This window comes from Lepidochelys olivacea, assembly GCF_965140295.1.
Source record: "Lepidochelys olivacea isolate rLepOli2 genome assembly, chromosome: 8".
Lineage (NCBI taxonomy): Eukaryota > Metazoa > Chordata > Testudines > Cheloniidae > Lepidochelys > Lepidochelys olivacea.
Genome location: NC_140418.1, coordinates 88236565 through 88259849, shown reverse-complemented (window position 1 = coordinate 88259849; position 23285 = coordinate 88236565). Strand labels below are relative to the sequence as shown.

The 23285-nt window shown below is 41.0% G+C and overlaps 1 protein-coding gene and 1 long non-coding RNA gene across 4 annotated transcripts in view; one reads left to right on the top strand and one right to left on the bottom strand.

Annotated features, from left to right (window-relative positions):
• LOC311525243 overlaps window positions 1-1603 on the bottom strand; it is a 36744-nt gene extending 35141 nt beyond the window's left edge. Inside the window, exons 1-2 of one of the 2 annotated variants that reach the window (XR_014712730.1) lie at window positions 1463-1603; window positions 665-737 (exon numbers count right to left, since the gene is read on the bottom strand). This is a non-coding gene — a long non-coding RNA (uncharacterized lncRNA). Of the gene's footprint in view, window positions 1-664; window positions 738-1110; window positions 1225-1462 lie in introns of those variants that run through there. The other variant, XR_014712731.1, reaches the window with a different exon arrangement.
• LOC311525242 (methylcrotonoyl-CoA carboxylase beta chain, mitochondrial-like) lies at window positions 1510-22374 on the top strand. Of its 2 annotated transcripts, none has more exons than XM_084637188.1 (13): window positions 1510-1635; window positions 2878-3216; window positions 4794-4990; window positions 7131-7309; window positions 8621-8701; window positions 11689-11867; window positions 13422-13614; window positions 15397-15488; window positions 17694-17850; window positions 18717-18839; window positions 19789-19937; window positions 20274-20355; window positions 22040-22374. In XM_084637188.1, exons 2-13 carry the CDS (start codon window positions 2882-2884, stop codon window positions 22121-22123), a joined length of 1851 nt encoding a protein of 616 aa, XP_084493314.1. In that variant the 5' UTR covers window positions 1510-1635; window positions 2878-2881; the 3' UTR covers window positions 22124-22374. The 2 variants fall into 2 exon arrangements, with proteins under 2 accessions (XP_084493314.1, XP_084493313.1); XM_084637187.1 differs by lacking the exon at window positions 1510-1635 and adding an exon at window positions 1802-1923.
• Window positions 22375-23285: the final 911 nt, after the last annotated feature.

Genomic DNA, 23285 nt, shown 5'->3' with positions numbered 1-23285 from the left:
CAGTTGGAAACTAAACATTTTGTGGTCCGTTAATTAGTCTCAATCAAACTTAGAATTTTTAAGTAATTAAAACATGAGGCCTACAATCTCAGCAGAATATAACTAGAGGCTCCAGTGCATAGGCTGTAATGTTCCATGTCAGTAAATAACAGTCTACACTTTAAAATCAAGGACATGATTGATAAATAGTAGTGGTTTTCAACCTTTTTTCATTTACAAACCCCAAAAAATGTTGAATGGAGGTGCAAACTCTATGGAAATCTTAGACATAGTCTGTGGACCCCCAGAGGTCCACAGACCACAGGATGAAAACCACTTATATACATCATATGTAATGGCATATATTTTTTGTACCCAATATGGGTGCTTTACCTTTTATGTAGTATTTTGTGATGGATATCTGCTTCTTCTCCTTAAGGTAAATCATCAACACTTAACATAACCTTACCCAGTGCTTTCTGAATAACCCCACTAAACCTAAGGAGGCAACATGCCTAAATACAAACATAAAAGGGAAAGAAGAAAATAGAACAGCAAGAGAGCTAATGAAAGGAGAGAGGTCTGAGAGAGAATGAGAATGAAAGCAGGGAATGGAGAAAAGAGAGGCATACAAGACCAGGAGAGCAGAAAGCAAGAACCTGGGATTCACAGAGTGGGTACTTACCAAACTGTCAAGCTGAGACACTGTGAATAGTGGGGGGTATCACAGAAGCATGGATGAGAGTTCAAGCATGTCACTGAAACACATAGTGAAATCCTTCATGTAAGATTTAACTGCCTTGGACTGAATACAAAACTATGCAAAAAATAAGTGCAATTTGGCTGATCTGTACTTGAATTGGCAAGGGGTGAAATGGAAAAAGCTGACAGGGAAGGGCAGGGAGTAAAAATTAAAGAGGGAAAGGAGGGAAGAGGGAACTGATGGAGATGGCACAGTGAGAAATAATGTGACAAGGATTGGAAGTGGGATAATGGAAGAGAGGACAAAAGAAAATAAACACAGGAAGACAAAAGGAAATGAGAGGAGAACAGATAAAGAGTAAAAGCAGGTGGAGATGGAGGTAGAAACAAGAAAAAAAGAGAACGCATTTTAATAGCCCATGCAGAGACCTCTGCAGATCAGGCCAGGCAATAAGCAAAAGTGAAGGCTGGGTGGTTTCCTCTGTTGCCCGTGCTGAACATTTGGGAGAGACTGTCACACATCTGCCACCAGCTTTGCTGGGGTGAGGGGTCGGTTTGTGGCCCAGCAGGGGGAGATCAGAGGTAAAGGTTTGGGGGAGGGGGTTTTGCTCTCTGGGACTCTATGGATAGCATCGTGCTGCCTCTCCCAGCTGCGCTATCAGAGAGAGGCAGAGGCAGAGCTCAGATCCTGCTGCTCGCGGCACAGGCCCCTGCAGGAGAATCTCCTCAGCTGGGAGGAGTACAGGGCCTACGCCCCACAGCTGACCAGATATGGCCCCACCCTCGGAGGGCCCCGCGGGCAGACACGGGGGCGGGATCCTGGCAGTGACTGGCGTGGGCAGGCCCCGGAGCGGTGCTCAGCGGGCTGCTCGCCCAGCAGCTCTCCCCTGGCGCTGGCGGGGCGGGCAGCGCGGGCGAAGTCGCTCTCTGGGGCAGCAGTGTAGGGCTGCTGAGGTAGGAGGCCCAGGCGCGAGCCCCCGAAGGCGGCGGCGGCGGCGGGGGGAGGGGCCGCGCCCCAGGCCGGTGGGGGCCTCACTCCAGGAGTTCTGAGCGGGGGCGGGGCCTGGCGGGGGCGGGGCGGTAGGGCCCGCCCGGACCGGACTCTGTGACTTTCGCTGGGGGCGGGGTGAAGCGGCGCATGGTCGGGTCCTGCTGCCTCTCAGAGCCTGGCTCCGAGCTCGCTGCGCCGCTGGACCCAGGGTCCCGCGAGAGGGTCTGCGGGCTCCCCTCCCCCCCCGCCCGGTGCGTTCTCCGGCCGCCCCCTCACGGCGACCCGCCCCGCCTCCCTTCCCCGGCGCGAAGGCTCTGCGCTGTTGGGGGAGAGCGGAGCAGGTGCCGCGGAGACGCGCCTGCTCCCGCGCCCTGAATTCAGGCCCGGCTTCTCCTGCGGCCGGTTCCCGGCGGCGCTGGGCCCCCGGCAGAGCCGCTGTGGGTGCGGGCGGGAGAAGGGGGCGGGGTGGTTGGTCCAGGCTGGTTCAATTCCCTGCATTGCTCAGATTTCGTGTGTGGTGGGGCAGCTCCCAGCTGTGCAGTGGGGCTAGGCCAGTGCCCTGGCAGGGTTGTGAAGGCCTCAGCTCTGTGGGGTGGGAGCCACCTAGGAGCGGCCGTAGGGGGTCAGACCAATGGTCCATCTAGCCCCCTGCCCTGTCTCTGGAAGGGGCTAGTGTCAGGTGCTCCACAGGGAAGGATCAGAACAGGCAATAAAGTATGTAGAAGACATCCGGAAAAGCAGGCCCCTAGTGCGGAGCGGGACTAGCTAGCACCCTGTGGTTACTGGTGTGTAAACAATGTAGCTTTCACACCTACCCACTTCTGAATAACTGAAGGCTGCTTCACACCTGGGGGTGAACGTTTGCAGTCGCTTGGGGGGGTGCCTGCTCTGCCACAGATCATTCGTGCCGTTCTTGGAGCCTGATTTTCAGAGGTGCCCAACACCTGCAGTTTCAACTGTAGTTTTTAGGAGCTAGGGATGCTCTGTAATTCTAAAAATAGTCTACTATTCAGTGAGCGTTTAGTTCACTGGTAAATGTTAAATAGATCAAAAATAACTTGAATTTAGACTTTCAAGACTCCGCATTTGACAATTGTGTCATGTAATGTGGTCTGCCTCTTAGTTTTTACCCTTTCAATCGAGAGATCTGTGAATTTGGATTCATTCTGGAAATAAAAAGCTATTTCTCCTTCTTTAATTCTTAGGGCCATGTGGAACAATATCACTGCATGCTCACTCTGGAGACCCTCTCCTAGCTTCATGTCTTCAAGAATCCAAACCTTAACTCCTTTATTCATAAGAAATTATAAGGACTTCTGCAAAGACAGACAAACAATATGGACGCTACAAAATAGTCTCTGCCAGGTTATGAAAAAGACTGTCCCCACATTGAAATATAATATGTTTCCCCATTGTTTTGTAAGTAACAAAGCAAGATACGGACAGTATACAAAAACCTTCCCTGTTTTAGATGGACGTATCCCTTCTGTATGTGAACATGTGTTTGAAGAAAACTTAAGGAATAGTGAGGCTTGTATTCAAAGGTAATTGACCATTTTTGTAATCATTTGGCAACATTAGTATGTATAGAAACTTGACTATCCATGTAGTAGCCTATAGATAGCTAATTAAAAAAAGAATCTAGACATTAAGATTTGTAGCAGGTTTTTTACTACCTGAAAATTGTAAATGGTTCTTTTGCTGGGGCTTATGGACACAACCTCTTTGCAAGGTGTTTGCTCAGCGTTTCCAAATGTCAACCCACTTATGTAGTTGCCTAAATATCAATTGAGGTGTCCAGTGTTAGGCACCCAAATTTAAAACATTTAGCCATGCTGTATTATTTTGCATATATTACTAAAAAGTAATTTTGTAGAACTTCATAAAATTTGCCATGTTTAGTTTTGAATGCAAAGGTGGTGGTGGTGACTCATATGTTTTCAAACCTCCAGTGAAATAGTAGGTTTCAGAGTAACAGCCGTGTTAGTCTGTATTCGCAAAAAGAAAAGGAGTACTTGTGGCACCTTAGAGACTAACCAATTTATTTGAGCATGAGCTTTCGTGAGCTACAGCATCCGATGAAGTGAGCTGTAGCTCACGAAAGCTCATGCTCAAATAAATTGGTTAGTCTCTAAGGTGCCACAAGTACTCCTTTTCTTTTAGTGAAATAGTAGATGACAGTTACCTCAATTAGTCGAGATTTACTCATAAAAGGAGGAAAGTGATTTATTTATTTTATGTATTTGTCCTTAAGGATCATATGGCAACAATTCAAAGGTCTTTACTCGGAAATATGCTCTGTAAGCAAAACTATGTAAAAGATATGGTGCCCCCTTGTGGTGGTATTTAAATAGTTACTTACAATTCTTCGGTTTTTCTCATGAGACGTTTTAACATACACAGCGGTACTTACCCTGCAGGAAACCACAGTAGAAATACTGAATGATATACAGAATAATTCGTATATTGTTTGGTTAAACAATGCTTTTGGTTAAAAGTGACACTTGCAGTTGAAAAATATATATTTTAAAAAGGTTTTACTTAACTTTTAAACAGATGATTTCAAAAAGCAAATTTACTGTTCACCATTTATTCTGTTTCTTATTTACACTGTTCTTCTCAGACAGAATTAGGCTAGTCAGATTTAGTTTTGTGAAAGTACAATGCTGAAATGTTCACTTGGTGTAAAACGTTCTTTCTGCAATGGAGTTGGACATTAGTTTTTTCCTATCTGTGCCAATGGATAAGCTGTTTTCAGCACTTGTTGAGGGGAGCCAGGGAAGAAGCCAATGAATGGTTCCTTTTTCTAGAGTAGCAGAACTCTAAAAGTAAGGCTTGACAAAAACTGAATTAAGGCTGGTAAACTGTGATAATCAATATTTGCTCTGCAGTGAAAATTCTAATCTGCAAGTGCTCGACATCTCTCAGGATCAGATGCTTCAGCTGTGACAATCAGTAACTGCTCAGTCACTTTTTAATTCTCCATAGATTGAGCTGTCTATACCGCTGATAATTTGATCCCATAAGTAGTTTAAAACATTTAACATTGCATGCATATGGCAATACCAAGGAAAAGACTATAGCTATTTTTCATTAAATTAAGCTTTGTTTTTGAAATCAGATATTCAGAGTTGCTTTGCAAGGTCAGTAAAGGAGGTGGAGAGAATGCAATCTTGCGCCATACTCAAAGGAACAAGAAGCTGCTTGTTCGTGAACGCCTAAGAATGCTCCTCGATGACGAAACTTTTCTTGAGCTGTCCCCTTTTGCAGGCGTTGATTTGCCATACGGTGATGTCCCTGCAGCTGGATGCCTCACTGGTAAGATTTGTGGCCTCTATAGTTGATGTAATGGGCTGCCTAAAACTTAAAATTTATCGTTATTGTATTAATCATATTTCTATAGCCTTTTTCATCTGGAGGGTTTAAAGTACTTTGCAAACAATAATAAGTTAAGAGGTAGTATTATCTCTATTTTATAGATGGGGAAACTGAGGAAAGAGAACTTAAATCTAAAGTGGCAGAGCTAGTCCCTTTGCACCATGGATGGGCAAGAGAGTGAAATGCCCCAAAGTGTAGGGTTTTCATTGGAGTAAGAGGCTCGGATTGGCCATAATCCATCACTGTAGACGATGAAAATTATTTCCCAGTAATAAATCATGATAATGATGCTAACATTCTTGGAGAACAGCTGAGTAAAATCTCACTTTTTTGCTGATTTTAATTTGTTTATCAAGCAAAAAAATTAATCTTAATATTTTAAGAGTTAAATTGAAGAGCATTATTATTTTGTATCACCCGTTAAGTTTTATAACTAATGCCAAATAAAAGTTGCTGACTTTTAACTAGAGGCTGCCCAGTCAAATTAAGGGAGCTTGAGCCACTGAGTGATTAACACAGGAACTGTGGCTTTCATTAGTGAGTTGTTCTCAAACTACCAACTTGATATTTGGGTTCTTTCCAGTAGGTATTCAGAATGCATGACCAATTACGCCTGTGTATCACTATTGAACTCTGGCATCTCTTTGCTGTTGCTGTGGCCATCCAAAAAGTGTCAGAACATATTCATGTTCTATAAATAAGTATTCACTTACAGTGAAATTCACCCAATTCAGAGGGCCCTCACAAGCCCTTGTGTACACAAGCCCTTTGTTTAGTGCTGTTACAGGGAAACCTTGTCACAGGCACCCTACTTATAGCCATCTTCATGAGTACAGACACAACCTGCTCAGGTTTCCCTCCATCCACCCATGGATCTCTCAGTGGCAGATTCAAACCCTTTCATTCATGTAAAATGCCACAGCTCAGAGACCCCTCATAGTGAAAACCCTGAAGTAAAACAAGGTAGCAACTCTTCAGTCCTGTTCAAAAGTCAATATTCCCAGCTCACCCCCTAAGAGTCATTAGGCTCTCTGTCATAGTTCCTTTTGCCCCTGTACCAGGTCTCCACTCTCCAGGTCACGCACTTGTGTGCGCCAAGAATTGCTTCACTCACTTTTCACACCAACTAAGCTGGTTCTTACCCTTGTTCGTAGAGGCCTGTGCACAAGCTTTCCTATATCTTGGCAGGATTTCCCAGCTCTAGTCGGTTCTCCTCAGTACACATCACAAGCAGAAAAAAGTTACTGCTGTCTTTCAGGTCTTCAGCAGCTTTTCCTCAGGTTGTTCCTGCCATCTGTTCTCAGGCAATTCTTACCTGCCCTTTCTGTCTCTCCCTAGGCTGCAGGTGCCTTCTCTCAAGTCTAGTGGTGTGGCAGCTGACTAGTCACAGGTGCATTGGACCCTGCTCCCCCTTAAAGGATCCAGTCATCGTGTACTTAGGGTATTATGTGGGCCTCTCCACTGGGGAATTTTTTCTGTAAAACTTAAATGACCCACATTTGGAAGGGTGGTGAGCTAGCACATACTCTTTTACATGAAAAGGGAGTGAAATGAGATGAATGCTTGGGGATCATCAGTTCAGGGCTTAGTGAATGCCATCTGATAAAATAATTTGCCTTGTTGCATTTGAAAGTGCAGTTCTGTGGTGAAAAGCAGCTGGAAGAATGGTATAATGAGGTTCCATATTTATTGTCTCACTGATTCTTTATCAGATTTTCTCAGTTTTTACACAGATTTTTTCCCCCTAATTGCCTGTCCTGCAAATTCATCTGGAGAGCTGGGCTCACTCTTCATGTAATGTCAGTAGCAAAGATGTTTCAGGTCACATTGTTTTCATCTGTACAATGCCATTAGCCTTCACATTGTAATGCTACAGAGTAGGAGGTGTATTCTCCATACAATATCTGTGGCTTCACTGGCGTAGGGGTAAATACTGTAGAAAGCCTTACTGACATGCTGCTGCTACTGAAAAGAGTAACATGCACGTTGACTTCCTTGTTTAGCGTATGGAACTGTTGCAAAATGTCTACACTTGGGTTATCACAGAGCCCTTGATAAATGTCTGTGGGCTCTGTTTCAGGAATTGGAAAGATCTGTGGAATCTGGTGCGTCTTTATGGCAAATGACGCAACAATTAAAGGTGGGACCATTTATCCCATTTCGGTGAAGAAACAGCTAAGAGCTCAACAAATAGCAATTCAAAACAGACTTTTATCGGTATATCTAGTTGACAGCGGGGGAGCCTTCTTACCACTACAGGTAATAATGGAAATGGCACATTGTATGAAAATAGCCATTTTTTATCTGCATCAGATTACAGGCAGTCCTCAACTTTATGATGTTCGACTTACGACGTTTCTGAATTGACACTCAGATTCAACTTACGACAATTGGTTTTGACTTTATGATGCTCTGTCCCACAATGGAGTGGATTTCGGTTCCAAGTTATGATGTTTCGACTAATGACGCAGTTGTAAATCCGAGGACTTCCTGTAATTTTTAGAAGTGAATCTCATTGTTATGCTTTTTTGGCTGGCTGACTTTAACTTTTGTCCAAATCACACTCCACTTGAACTCTGCAATCAAATCAGAGTCTAGGAGATGTTTCTAACATCTAGGACAGTGGAAGTCATTCTGACTGACCTTGCATCTAAGCGAAGCCAACATGATCAACACTTAGAAACTCAAGTGTCTACATGGGAACAAATTGTGGACTCAGCAAACACTGGGAGCTCAAGTGAAGATCCCCTGGGTCTTCAGTGTGTTTGAGTTTGTATTTTCAGTACGAAAAAGTTTTGCAAAGACAAAGTATTTTTAATATAAAGTTTGTATTAATAATGCAGGGAAAATTGATGATAAATAGACCCCTTAGTCTCCATTTTATTTTTTTCTCCTTGCTGTAATATGAGGAAGAAGGTTTGCAGAGGTCGTTTTCACTGCATAGAATTCAGGTTTCTTCAAAGAATATGAGTACTCTTAGTACACATGACTTCTGCTGAAAAGCTAAAGCTGCGCCACCTGAAACATAAAGCAAAGCTTTGTAGACGGTAACCATCACTGAGCCAATTACTGAGTCAGCAGGAGCCCCTATATGATTAAAGCCGCATCTAGTTTAATTCTGAATCCAGAAATTGCATTGAAAACAAAGGACAAAAAAGAAACTCTGTTGAATTCATTTCAGAAATATACAAGGAACATGAAATCTCCTATTCCCTGGTTTTAAGTCTGTGCCCATGTATCTAATGAGAAATGGCTTCTGTGCCCCAGATGTCCTTGAATTTGAATAGATTGCCCTTTCACAGAACCAAGATCTGTGACTTCTCTCTGCCTTGTGCAGCACAGAAGGCCTAGTCATTTTTGTTGAATTAAGTTTCAGGTGGGCAGTACATACAATAGAGAATAAAAAAGTATCTGAAAGTTATACATGATTGTAACAGTGGTCCTCTATGAATCAGATATACTGTGCAACTTGTTTGCCTTTGTTTGTCAAAACTAAAGGCAAAGTGTTGGCATTTTAAAATAATGTTGAAACTCTCTGGTAAAAACATTGTCTTTTCTCTGCATTGTTAGGCAGAACTCTTTCCTGACCAGTCTCATGGTGGCCGAATATTCTACAATGAGGCAATAATGTCTGCTATGAAAATCCCTCAGGTACAATGTCATATTGGATCTGTATAAAGATGGCATAGTTGTTTCAAAGCTGAGAGTTAAACTATGAAGTTCTTGAGGGAAGTGGCGGTGATTAAGTATGGATTAGTGGGGATGATCTAAGGCTAAAGAGGACCTAGGTCAACCAAAATATGGGGTCCCAAATCTGTGTGTTGACAGCAGATTGAGGCTTGGGATTCTAATCACTGGGAGTATGTAAGTGAGTTGGAAGCGCTTGTGGGGTATGTGAATAGTATGGCAGGTGAAGGACAGGGAGTGCTGAGAGGATTTGGCAGCTAGTAGGAGGTAGTTAGGGCTTTTCTGCACCAAGGAAACAGCTGGTGCCCTATTCTTAAAGATGGGGTTCTGGAACTTCTTCCTAGTTAGCTAGATGATGGGGAAACATCTGACTCGCAATTCATTTTTAGGTGCCAAGAGACTTTCAAGGATGGCTGCCTAAAACTTAAAATTTATCGTTATTGTATTAATCATATTTCTATAGCCTTTTCCATCTGGAGGGTTTAAAGTACTTTGCAAACAATAATAAGTTAAGAGGTGGTATTATCTCTATTTTATAGATGGGGAAACTGAGGAAAGAGAACTTAAATCTAAAGTGGCAGAGCTAGTCCCTTTGCACCAAGGATGGGCAAGAGAGTGAAATGCCCCAAAGTGTAGGGTTTTCATTGGAGTAAGAGGCTCAGATTGGCCATAATCCATCACTGTAGACGATGAAAATTATTTCCCAGTAATAAATCATGATAATGATGCTAACATTCTTAGAGAACAGCTTAGTAAAATCTCACTTTTTTGCTGATTTTAATTTGTTTATCAAGCAAAAAAATTAATCTTAATATTTTAAGAGTTAAATTGAAGAGCATTATTATTTTGTATCACCCGTTAACTTTTATAACTAATGCCAAATAAAAGTTGCCGACCCCAAACACTCTGCAGCCCCGCTGTGACAGCAGAGCTGCAGAATGCTTCCTGCGCAGCCTCAGGCTGGTGACACCTGATCCCTGCAGACACGAGGGCGGGGGGGTGAGTGGGAGGAGGCTGTGCTTGTTATTGTTGAAGATGAGCATTTTTTTCCCCTTGATTTCATTGTAAGCTGAAATTGACATTTATTGACATGTCAGTTTAATCAAATCCTGCCAAACCTACACATAATCTGTAAGATTCAGCAACAATACTATTGCAGAGAGAGCCAGTGTTACACTCATTAGAACCTCCTGTTCATGTACATTCTTTGTGTATTTCCCGGTGCACACACCTAACCTTCTACAGTTAAAAACAAATCTACCACTGGGGAATAATGAATGAACATGTTTAAAATAAAATATATAAAAAATATTGGTAATACAAGGTTTTGGGCCAGGATACAGTCATATATTCATAGATATTAAGGTCAGAAGGAACCATTATGATCATCTGGTTTGACCTCCTGCACAATGCAGGCCACAGAATCTCACCCACCTACTCTTGCAATAAACTTCTCACCTATGTCTGAGCTATTGGAGTCCTCAAATCATGGTTTAAAGACTTCAAGCTTCAGAGAATCCTCCAGCAAGTGACCTGTGCCCCATGCTGCAGAGGAAGGCGAAAACCCCCCAGGGCATCTTCCAATCTGCCCTGGAGGAAAATTCCTTCCTGACCGCAAATATGGCCATCAGCTGAACCCTGAGCATGTGGGCAAGATTCACCTGCCAGATACCCAGGAAAGAATTCTCTGTAACTCAGATCCCACCCCATCTACCATCCCATCACAGGCCACTGGGCCTATTTACCATAAATAGTTAAAGATCAATTAATTGCCAAAATCATGTTATCCCATCATACCATCTCCTCCATAAATTTATAGAGTTTAATGTTGAAACCAGATAGGTCTTTTGCCCCCACTGCTTTCCTTGGAAGGCTGTTCCAGAACTTCACTCTTCTGATGGTTAGAAACGTTCGTCTAATTTCAAGTCTAAACTTCCTGATGGCCAGTTTATATCCATTTGTTCTTGTGACCACATTGGTACTGCACTTCAATAATTCCTCTCCCTCTCTGATATTTATCCCTCTGATATATTTATAGAGAGCAATCATATCTCCCCTCAACCTTCTTTTGGTTAGGCTAAACAAGCCAAGCTCCTTGAGTCTCCTTTCATAAGACAGGTTTTCCATTCCTTGGATCATCCTAGTAGCCCTTCTCTGTACCTGTTCCAGTTTGAATTCATCCTTCTTAAATGTGGGAGACCAGAACTGCACACAGTATTCCAGGTGAGGTCTCACCAGTGCTCTTGTATAATGGTACTAAAACCTCCTTATCTCTACTGGAAATACCTCGCCTGATGCATCCCAAGATCGCGTTAGCTTTTTTCACGGCCATATCACATTGGTGACTCATAGTCATCCTGTGGTCAACCAATACTCCGAGGTCCTCCTCCTCCTCCGTTACTTCTAATTGATGTATCCCCAGTTTATAACTAAAATTCTTGTTGTTAATCCCTAAATGCATGACCTTACACTTCTCACTATTAAATTTCATCCTATTACTATTACTCCAGTTTACAAGGTCATCCAGATCCTCCTGTATGATATCCCGGTCCTTCTCTAAATTGGCAATATCTCCCAGCTTTGTATCATCTGCAAACTTTATTAGCACACTCCCACATTTTGTGCCGAGGTCAGTAATAAAAAGATTAAATAAGATTGGTCCCAAACAAGTCCCTAAAGTTACTTGAGAAAAAGCTTTTGTTTTGTGATTGCTAATCACCTAACTAATAATGCTCCCTTTTAATGTTCTTTCATTACATTAGAATTTAGCAGCCAGCTAATTTAATACAATTTTAAAATAAGACTTGTTTAGAAAGTTTTGGGGGATGTTTAGTTTGGTGCATAAAGATCATAAATCTCAAAAGTGCCTAAACTAGCTTACTCCTACATTATTACAATAGTGTCCCTGCCCAAGCATTCTCCTTACTCAAATGTCTTGCTTTGTCCCCCAGGTGGCAGTGGTGTGTGGTTCTTGTACAGCTGGGGGTGCCTATCTTCCTACCATGGCAGAGGAAACTGTGATTGTAGACAAAATCGGTACTATGTTTCTTGCTGGACCCCCTTTGGTTAAAGCTGCCACAGGAGAAGATATCTCTTCTGAGGACCTAGGAGGAGCCAGTATGCACTCTAAGTAGGTACAGTGTTTATAAAAAATGGGGCTCAAATAATATGTTTAGTAACAAAAGATATGCCAGATGTCTGCAGTGACAGCACACTGTCTGATCCTAAAGATAGGAAGTATGTCTTGAAAACACATGAGAAATTATACATAAGTGACTTTTTATAGAGCCTTTTTGCGCATACATGGGAGTGCGATAGTGCTAGAGATACATTCATTTAAAAAGAACCCACCAAATATATAATGTAACGTAAGTGTATAACAGCTAAGTATTGTTATAATTCTTTTAATTTCGTATTTTACTATTTCTGCTCAAACAATCTCTCCATTTCAGGGCCTGCTCCTCAGATCTTACACACTTGACTTCATTAGGAATTCAATAGGAACTCCAGGATCAGGCCCATAATTGCAACTTACCCTCACACAGTATCTGAGGAGGAAGAAAGCTATTGATTTATTTACATTAGCAGAGAGGAAGGATGGTCCAGTGGTTAGGCTGCTAAACCGGGACTAGGGAAACCAGGGTTCACTTCCCTGCTCTGCCACAGACTTCCTGTGTGATCTTGTGCAAATCAGTTAATCTCTGTGCCTCAGTTCTCCATCTTGCAGGGGTGTTGTGAGGATAAATGCATTTAAAATTTGTGAGGCACTGAGATACTAGGGTAATGGGGGCCAGATACATACCTAATTTGGAGGCATTAAAGTATTTCGCTGCAAGAAAGAAGCTGGATGCTTGTAAAAACAGCTGGAAACAAGGAGCCAGCTTTTCTGCCTCTACTAGTAATCTTTGCTTCCTGAGAGGAAATGTGAGCTGAACTCAGAAGGGACTAGAGCATCTAGCAGGACAGTTTCAAGTATCTAAACACTTCCTTATTATTTTTCCATGTAAGAAATTGCTGTTGTTGCCAAAAGAATGTTTTTGCAGCTCCAGATAGGAGGGAAGGTGGGTTCTGTCTTCACTGTGCTCTGCATTGTAGACCTCTCCACTGCTCCCTGGGCTTGGCAGACTCAGAAACTCTGCCCCAGAGCCCGCTGGGTTGGATGCTGTGAATGAGCAAAGATTAATCTGAAGGTTTTGGGTATCTCCTTGCCATTCAGATAAATGGGACCGTGCAGTATATGAAAAGTTGGTTTCTTTATTTCCAGTCCTGAAATTCTGCTGGTGTAAAAAAGAGAAAAATAATTTTTGCAACTTCATCATTTCAAATATTGTATCCAAAATATATGGAAGATGAGTACAAAAGCTTTTTCCTTTAATATAGCTAACCATCAAAGTAGTAAAGGGAGAAATTCTCTCCTCCCCTCTCCACTGTGGATCTTTTGTTGTTTAGACTGCAGTTGTTCCAGGCACAGCACTTCCATTCACTTACATGAGAGATCTGCACCTCAAGCAAGAACAAAAATGCACAAAGTCCTCAGTGAGTCTGGAAATCCACAATGCAAATGATAGAAGTGGTTTTTTTCCTCTTTAATCTTTAGCATCAGTCCTTAATTTTTCATTAATGTAGTCTGATGTCCTGAACTTTCATTTTTATTATGTATTTCTAAAATGTCATTGTCCTTCAGAGTCAGTGGCTGTGTTGACCATTTTGCATCTTCAGAAAAGGAAGCGTATGAATGTGTTAGAAATATTATCTTGACGCTAAATTATGAACTTCCACCAGAGGAAACTTTGGAGTATGATGATCCTCTGTACAGTGCTGAAGAGCTCCTGGGGCTTGCACCACGAGGTTATAGCTATACTCTACATATAAAACTGGTAAGGAGGACAAATGCTACAGTAGTTCACAATTTTTAGGTGTCTGCTTAATCCAATATCTGCATATTAAAAGAAAGCATGCTACATGAAATACTCAGGTTTCAGAGTGGTAGCCATGTTAGTCTGTATCAGCAAAAACGAGGAGTTCTTGTGGCATCTTAGAGACTAACAAATTTATTTGGGCATAATCTTTTGTGGGCTAGAACCCACTTCATCAGATACATGGAGTGGAAAATACAGGAGCAGGTGTATGTCAGATTTGTGTCCATTTATTCTTGTCTCACATATCTGACATCAGGAATCAAAAACCAGTAGGAGAACACTTCAGTCTCCTTGGTCACTCAATAACAGACCTAAAAGTGGCAATCTTCAACAAAATAACTTCAAAAACAGACTCCAGCGTGAAACTGTAGAACTGGAATTAATTTGCAAACTGGGAGTGGTTGGGTCATTATAAAAACCTAAACCTAATTTCCCCAATACTAATTTCTCCCTACTGTAACTCACTTTCTTGCCAACTGTCTGAAATGGGCCACTCTCATTACCACTTCAAAAGTTATCTTTCTTCTCTTGGTATCCTACTGTCAATTGAATTATCTTTTTAGACTAACCTTCCACTTGATAAGGCAGTTTGCATCTTTTCATGTATTTTTACCTGCTCCTGTATTTTCCACTCCATGCATCTGATGAAGTGGGTTCTAGCCCACGAAAGCTTATGCCCAAATAAATTTGTTAGTGTCTAAGGTGCCACAAGGACTCCTCATTGTCTATGAAATACTCAGTGTTGCATATTATTGTTGCCAAGGATCTGACTGCTATGTCAGCTCCTCTTTCTGTCTTGAATATATTTCAGAGTGTAATGGCAAAGGTTCCTCGTGGGTGTGTAAAAAAACAAAAAGTTAAACACTTTGTAGAGAGTAGAGTAACTGCACCAAATGATTCTGGAAGTACTACTCCTCCCACATGCCTGGGCATGTAGAAGCTTGGAGTGCTTCAGAATCCGTGTGCTTTGCATCTTTGTGGCTGATTTAAGGAACTGCAAATCGTTGGAAAATGGTTTTGATGCTTGTTGTCCATTTCCCAGTAGACAAAGCTACACATCACAGAAACCACTCCTACAGTTGGCAATAACTTGTACCCTTGCTGGTAGTCTCAGTTGAGAGGTCAAGGAATGAGTGAATTAAGGAGTCTGACTCCCTCCCATCCTCTGGTGGTCCCTCCAGATCAGACACATTAGTGGGGCAGTGTGGGGAAACTTGGACTGTCACTCTTCATGTTACAGGTGGTCTGTGGATATACAGAGGATTTTGGTCTCCAGGGATATTAGTCCAGCATCTTTTGCCAGCAATAAATTCTAACAATTCAGGGGTCTTGGCTTGATTTCGAAATGGTCCTCTTAGAATACACCTGAAAAATTTATGCGCATGTATGGTTTAGTGCAGTGTTACTTGTGCACACAAACCAGGTAATTGCACTCAAAAGAGCCTTTTTTTGCTTGTACAAATGTGGGTTTTTGGTCATGTGAATGACTGCTCACCTTTTAGAGGCCAAGTTTAAAGTTTGTTTCCAGGTAGCAGGTAATCAAGTACTAACAAAAGTTTGTTTTCATGCTCATTGCATATTTTTAGATTTAATAGATTTTTAAAGCCTGAAGGACTATTATGATCTACTCTGAGCTTCTGAATAGCACTGGCTGTAATTTCTGGTTGGACAGAGCGTAAGTTTAGAAAGACATCCAATCTTGATTTAAGTTTCTGATGAAAACAAGTAATTTCCTTGTAGATTTTGAGCCGTCTGATAGATGGAAGCAGGTTCCAGGAATTCAAAGCTGAATATGGAACAACATTAGTAACGGGATTTGGTCATATGGAAGGGTAAGACTGCAAGAGTATATTATAAAAAATTCAGACTCTGTTGGTAAAGAAGCTTTTGTATCATTATTTGGTCTTTTAGTATGTCCAATTAAAAAACAAACACCTTAAGTTAGAGTTCTGGATGGTTCAAGTGACTGATAATAAGATAGCTCTAGTTAGCCTAACATTTTACCTCTGGATTCTGAATTTAGACTTGGCCAGGTCAGTAGTGGCTGAGAGCTATTACAAGATGATGGCTGGTCTGTGGCCTATATGAAATGAGTTGGTGATTCAGCCCAGTGTCTAGGTGGACAGGTGTCCACATCCCAGCTGGTACTTTGCTGACAATCTCAGCAGATTCATTAAGCAATGAAAAGGCTTGGACACTGAACCTCTCAAAGTGGCCCCGTAGATCAGGGCTCAGGTATATAGGTGAGGCAGTGTGAGTGACCTTGCATTGCCAGTTCCTGTACCGTGCCACTTCAGTGGATAAGAAATTACTTCATCCTCTAAGGCTGTTACTCTGGCACATTTTACTAGCACTGAATTCACTCACAATCTTTAAAATATCAAAATAAATATTTTAGGCCCATTTTGTGAGTCAGAGTAACCTGGTAGCCCCTTTCTCTTTAATAAATGTTAAGTTTATCACTAAACAGTGCTAGAAGGTAAATCATTTTGCTAAAATTAATATAGCATGCTACTCTGCTTAACAGTCAGGTTAGTTGATTTTCCTCTGAGACAAGCTGAATATTTGAGACACACATTCCATTATGCTGAAAAGACAGATTATACAGCTGAGTATATTGGGCAAGTATATTTTGCTTGCTGCCATTAGCAGTTTGAGAGTTTGTCAAGCTGAGACCATTCATAAGCAGCCATCTTTAGAGTTACTAGTATTTACTGGCCTTGTGTGTCCTGCTGAATTTCTTATTCAGACTCCCTGCTCTAAACAAATCACAGCTTTGACAAGCGTAATCTTCATAATAAACTAGAAATCTAGTTTAAGCTTAGACTTACAGCTGTTGAGTGTATAACATAGTACAGAATGTCCATTATCACTGCAGAAGGTACAGAATGCATTGTAAAGCATGTTTGTTTTTGTTTTAGCTGCACAGTTTATCCTTCAGAATCTGAGTAGGATTTGCTCATGAATAAACTAGAAAGAAATAATAATCACAGCCTAATCTTCTTTCTGGCAACAGGAATTGAAGCTTTGCCATTCAAACTGGTCCAGCCTGCCCTTCCTTTTTTTTTTTTTTTTTTTTTAAACCATGTAGAGCCCCAAAGTCCTAACCCCATTAAGCAGCATTTTTGGACTAGCATTTAGGACATTTAATGAAGCAAGTCATTGTTAACTAAACAATATAAGTTGGATGTGGGGAAGGAGAAAGTGGTAGTAAATGAATTTCTAATCTATTTTCAAGCGTTTCCAAAGCGACCAGTGCTGCATGAAAACAGGGCTTTCAGTTAGAGCACCAAGAGTGACCTCTTTTATGTTAGACTCTGTGTGATCTGGTGCTTAAATGCTCAGTATGTGCTAAAACAGACCATGTTAAGTTATCAGATACATTCAGTGCATACTTACCTTGAGATCTTGTTTATTCAGAAGCACAAACATACATGGCAGGCTTCTGTAAAGTTGAACCTTAGAACCAACACAAATGTTGATCCTGATTAAAATGTGTGGTTTTGAATGACATTTTATAGAGGAGGAATATTTGACATGTTTTGTTTGACATAAACATTGTTTGTTTTTAAAGAAACTGTTCAGAAATGAAAAGGCTTTTCAAAAACACATTTGGTTTCAAATGTAAATAGGGGATAGTGGATGTTAACTAGACACACATTGTATGTCACACTAAGTGATGAGGAAGAGAGTCAGGACTCCTGGGTTGCATTCATAACTGCCCACTATCTCACTGTGACCTTGAGGAAGTCACTTAACACTTCTGTACTTCATCTAAGTTTATTTATCTGTTAAATAAGTACGACACTACCCTGCTCCACAGGCATGTTGCAAACTCAGTGTTAATAAAGCACTTAGAGATCCTTGAATGAAGGCAGCATGCAAGTGCAATTTGTGTATTATTTTGAGTGTCTCTTGAAGCTGCTCCTATAGAACTGATGCTAGTAAAGCCGAATATTATTTTTGTTTACTACAGGCAACACTCTTACCAATCTCAATCTACAAAAATGAAAGTGTTCCTATGTTTGTTTTGTTAGACACCTAGTTGGGATAGTGGCTAACAACGGTGAGCTGACTCATGATGCTTCTCTAAAGGGCAGCCACTTTGTACAGCTGTGTAGTCAGCGATGCGTTCCTATCCTGTTTCTCCAGAATACTGCTCCACATACACCAGAGCCAACAAGTCTCTCACAGGTATGGCACCATAATTCAAGAATGAGAATGTAGTTCCCAGTTCGTCCTGACTCATTTTTCACATTGACAAAGTCTCTATTCATTTTGTTAAGAATCACAATCTTTGTTTCAAACTTACTCATTTTGATGATAAAACCAACTAGGTTCTCAGGCATTTCATTCTTAGACCTAGACTCGAGTCACCATTTTCCCCCTAGTATTACACTCATCCACATTCTCTTGCTTTAGCAATGCTATCCATTAACCTGGGTTGGCAGGGTGTCCAGCCTTCACTGCTCGTAGTAAAAGTTAGCACTCAGCACTTTTCATCTCAAAACGTTAACTAGTCAGTTCTCACAACAGCCTTATCAAGGAGGTAATGAAGTATTATCTCTATTGTACAGATGGAGAAACCAAGGCAGAGAGTTAAGTTACTTGTCCAAGGCCACAGAGCGCATCAGGATAGGTTTAGCCCTAGGTTCTATGGGCAGAGAACTCCTCTCTCTATGCACCCATTTCTTTCCTAGCCCTACTCTTCCTGTATGCCCCTAGCATTTGGGATCAAGCCTGGTACAGCCGCAATGCATCTGAGCTTTACTAGCCTAGACAGAGACAAAGTCACTCCAGGATCCAGGGCTTATGTAGCAAAGCAGTGCTCCACTACCAACATAGGTTATAATTATTTCACTGATTTATAGTTTTATGGCCTATGCTATAATACTCACTTTTATGCTGTGCTCTTCCTGATTTATTTGTTCTGAAAACATTGATCACTTAGAATTTTATGCAAAGAAATCTTCAGATGCTTTATAAGTTTGATTAGGATGAGGGGCATCTAGAAAAAATATTTAAGAACTAAACTGTCTTCATCTGTATTTTAATTTCAGGCAGAGGATCACACCAATAAATTAAAGGCACAGGCCTCCATGATGGCTGCAGTTGCTTGTGCTGCTGTGCCCAAGATAACCCTTGTAATTGGTGGCTGTTACGGGAATGAAAGTTATGCCATGGTATGGTTAATATGTTGGGTAATATTTGACTTGTCACAGGTTTCCATCTGTTTCAGCCAGCCATTGGAACACACGTGTAATTCCATTCATTATTGTAATTTTAAAATAGGAGCTGCTTCATAAAGTAACTCTAAGTTTGGTCCCTATCTGTGAAAGCTGGGTGTCCATTGTGAAAGTTAATTCTCTGAAACTGCTCACACTAAGGATCAAATGCTGCCCTTGTTCCTCAGCTGAAGTTTATTAGTCTCAGTGATCAAGGGTCATATGTTTCTTAGTGAATTGGAAATTAGAAGTATAAGAAAATATCATAGGCAGTGGGGACTACTCAGACACTTAAAGTTAAGCATGTGTATAAACACAGTTACACACTGATCGGTCAACTCACATCCTGTAAGGTGCTGAATGACCAGAACTCTAATTGAACCCAATGAGAGTTTAAGTTGTTCAACACCACCTTGAGCCAGGTCCTTTAGCATGACTTTAACATTTATAACATGGATACATGCATTTGTTTCAGTTAGGCTCAACAGACTAAGTTAATAGTCACTATTAGTTATTTAGGCCAGAAATTTTATATATATGTAAAAATATTGTTAATGCCTTTTTATATGTAGATATAAACAAAGACATTTTAAAAAATGCAACAGAAAAATTAAGCAGACAGAGCTCATGCTAAAACTTGTAATTTTGGTTCATACCTCTAAAGTCGCACATTATTGCAGGGAATGTGATTAATTCAGTTTAATATGTTGAAGTGTTTTAATTGATCCCTATAAAGACTTGAAAGAATTGGTTTAAGTCTGATAGGGATCATGTGCCGAAGGAGAATATACACACCTTAAAAACCATTAAATTTTGTTCTTCAGGGACCTGATTGAATCATCCTATGTGAATGGCTCATTTTAAGCTCCTGGAGATTGAATAGTTTGTCTCTCTTTCTTTCTTTAAGTGTGGGAGGTCATTTGATCCAAACTTCCTGTTCCTGTGGCCTAATGCAAGAGTTGCCCTTGTGGATTCAAGACATATTTCCACATTCCCACAAGCTAGGGATGATGACTGCATAGGAGATGACTCAGAGTTAAAGCATCTAAAAGAAAAGTAAGTATTGAAAATAACCCCCTTAATTATGGTTATGATTAAATTAATTTTTTTTTTTTTTTAGTTTTATCTTCCAGACCAACACACCTACTAAATATCTCACCAACCAAAGCAGCTCTACCTTGCATATTTCCTTTGCATGTGGAATTACTTAGGGATCAAATTCTGTCTGTAGATATATACTGGACACCCACTGATTTCTATGGTGGCGTCACACATGCATCCCAGAGTAGGATTTGTGCCCTATTCACTTTTGCTTCTGTTTCTCTGCTTTGACTTGTCGAGTGAATTTCCTATTCTGGAGTTTTAAAACTTCTGAAATACTCTCTTATCTAGGCTAGACGAAGAAAGCAGTGCATTTCACTCCTCTGCTCGACTCTGGGATGATGGCATAATACTGCCACAGAATTCTAGGAAGGTAGGCTTTTTCCTTACATTAAATGCACATGTCCACATAAATCATTCAGGTTCTTCTCACCTTTTCTCTCCATGCCAATCTATCCAAAATGCTCCTGTTGCAGTCCTCTTCCATTCTGGTTGCTTTGATCATGGAACCGCCTTGAATTCCTTAATTGGCTTTAATCTCCTTGATGTTTCCTTTAAGGCCCTATATAATCTAGTCTTCACCTACATCTCCACTTTTTAGGGATTGAGGAATTTAAAAAAAAAATTCTTCCTAATCCTCTTTCCTTGTGCTGCATTTTTCTTTCTTCTACTCTTGGCTTCTAATTTGCCCCTTATTCTTGGAATGGTCTTTCTGTCTTACCTGCTGTGCATCCACTTATTCAGATCTTTCCTTAAAACCCTCTGCTTCCCTTTGTGCCGCCTCATTATCTAGATTTCCTGGATACATGTCCTCTGTCTTGTCGTCTTATTTATTAATAAATATTTAAGAGCCTAGTGTTCTCTATACTTTGACACAGTAAGCTCTTTAGGGCAAGGATCTTGTCCCACTGATGTATATTTATGGTACTATATAAGTGATTTTTAATATTTTCTTTAGCATTTTGTGGAAACTGTTTATGGGAGACTGATGTATCTTTCACATATTTGAGCTCACAGACGCATTTAAATACATCTGTCTAGAAATTAAATTTGGAAAGAAAAATGCACAGTAATCGGGGAGCTATCCATACCTGCCTTCCCAAGCAATTCCATTGGGACACCAAAGTTCATTTTCCTTGCAATTCTGAGCAGTCTTTTTACTATACTATGTTGCCTCTTACCCCAGTTCTCACTCTGAGTTGCAGATATCCACCTAAATGGAGAAATGTGTGCTCACATCTAAGCCTGACTAATAGGCCTTTCTGTGGTAATATGCTCTATTAGTGGTGGGGTGTTTACTATTAAAGCAGGAACAAAAAACCCCCTTAATTTCAATAAACAAGAGAAATATATGTAGTAAACTTGGGGAAAAGTGTCTTTCTATATCAAACTGTGCCAAACATGATCTGAGTCTCTTGAAATCAGTATATTTAGAAAAATCAATCACATTCTAATATAGAAATTGTAATTTCCTTACTTTAAAATTGAACAAATGAAAGGATCATATTTTTCAAGACAAAAACTGGACAAGGTATTGATCCATGGGAGACCAAAAAAAATTATTTTCTAAAAGATTAAGTCTTGAGAAAAGGAGCAGGATAGTCAGTTCTTCTGTGCAATTGGGAATACCAGTAGTGCAGAGTTGTAATGACATTTGGATTGGATGATCAGTCTATCACTCCAGGGAAATGTGTGTTGGTCAAACAAAAGGGGTAGGGCAAGATAGTTTAATAATCAAAAATGTACACTTTTGTCATTAGTTACTTGAAATTAATAATCTTTCTTCAGTTGCCTAAAGTAGAGTGACATCTGTTTGCTCCACACGTTCTGTTGAGCTCCCAAGGACATTTCTCAGTCTTCCTTCCCCCAGCAAAATATTGCTCTATTTTTCTTCTACGTGTGCATATGTTAGTTTTTGACAATTAATCATTTTTAAGCATCAGTTCTATGAAAGAGATAAAAACAAAAGCATTATCTGAGTTTCTAAATATAATGTAACTTCTAGTATTCACAGTTTCTGGAAGATTAATTGCTTATCCAGTTTTCTCTTTCATCAGGTGATTGCACAGTGCTTAACAATTATGAAACAGCAGAAGTACCAGACTGTATCTCTGCAACGATACCCCGTTATCAGACTGTAATCAAACTGCCATTGGCAAATAATTGGATTTTTAAGAATGCCAAAATACAATTTTTTAAATGGAAGTGATTTTCTAACAGTTTGATACCTTTAGTATAACTTGAATTAGTTCTAGAAACTGTCAGTATACAAAAAGGAAGCTCAGATTTCAGGTTTGTATATTGATCCTTGTTGCGCTAGCAAATTTGAAAATTATACTGTATGAAAAGAACAAGGAAAATGCAATTAATAAACTTTTGGATCTTGACACTTGTTCTGTGTAATGAAACAAACTCCTTTGTGCAAAAACTATTCTTGGGTTATTAACATTCACACTTCGTATATGAAATGTAAGAGCAAGCTGTAGTTTCTCAGTCTACAATAACAAAACAATTTAAAAGTAATAAATTGAGTGGAAGCTGATACTAAAAATAAAGGCTTTACTCTTCCCTGCATATTTGCTTTAAAGTCACTATACCAAGAGTGGGCAAACTATGGCCCAGGGGCCGCATCCAGCCCTTCATACATTTTAATCCGGCTCTTGAGCTCCTGCTGGGGAGCAGGGTCCAGAGCTTGCCCTGCTCTGGGGTTCCAGCTGGGAGCAGGGTCGAGGGTTCCACGCAACTCCTGGAAGCAGCAGCATGTCCCCCCTCCAGCTTCTAAACATAGGGGCAGCCAGGGGGGCTCCACACGTTGGCCCAGCCCCAAGCACCACCTCCACAGCTCCCATTGGCTGGGAACTGTGGCCGATGGGAGCTGCCTAGCTGCATCTCCATGTAGGAACCAGAGGGGGTTGAGGTAAGTACCAACCAGAGCCTGACCCCCTCCCATACCCCAACCCCCTGCTCCAGCCCTGATCGCCCTCCAAACCCCTCAGTCTCAGCCCAGAGCGCTCTCCTGCACCCCCAACCCCTCATCCCCAACCACACACTCCTCTGTATCCCAGCCCGGAGCCCCCTCCTGCACCCTGAACTCCTCATTTCTAGCCCTGCCCCAGAACCTGCATGCCCAGCTGGATACCTCACCCCCTCCCACACCCCAACCCCCAGTTTTGTGAGCATTCATGGCCTGCCATACAATTTCCATACCCAGTTGTGACCCTTGCGTGCACTATACTGTCAAACTTCTTAGCATTCATTAGTGTAAACAGGGGCTGAAGGGATCCATCTTGCTTCTGAACTAGT

What these genes read in the sequence shown, in the direction of transcription:
- LOC311525242 (XM_084637187.1), top strand. Translation starts at nt 1,820, where the DNA reads ATGGTCGGGTCCTGCTGCCTCTCAGAGCCTGGCTCCGAGCTCGCTGCG. An exon ending in AGTGAGGCTTGTATTCAAAG is followed by an intron (nt 3,217 to 4,793) that starts GTAATTGACCAT and finishes TTTTGAAATCAG; the next exon opens with ATATTCAGAGTTGCTTTGCA. An exon ending in GGAGCCAGTATGCACTCTAA is followed by an intron (nt 11,868 to 13,421) that starts GTAGGTACAGTG and finishes ATTGTCCTTCAG; the next exon opens with AGTCAGTGGCTGTGTTGACC.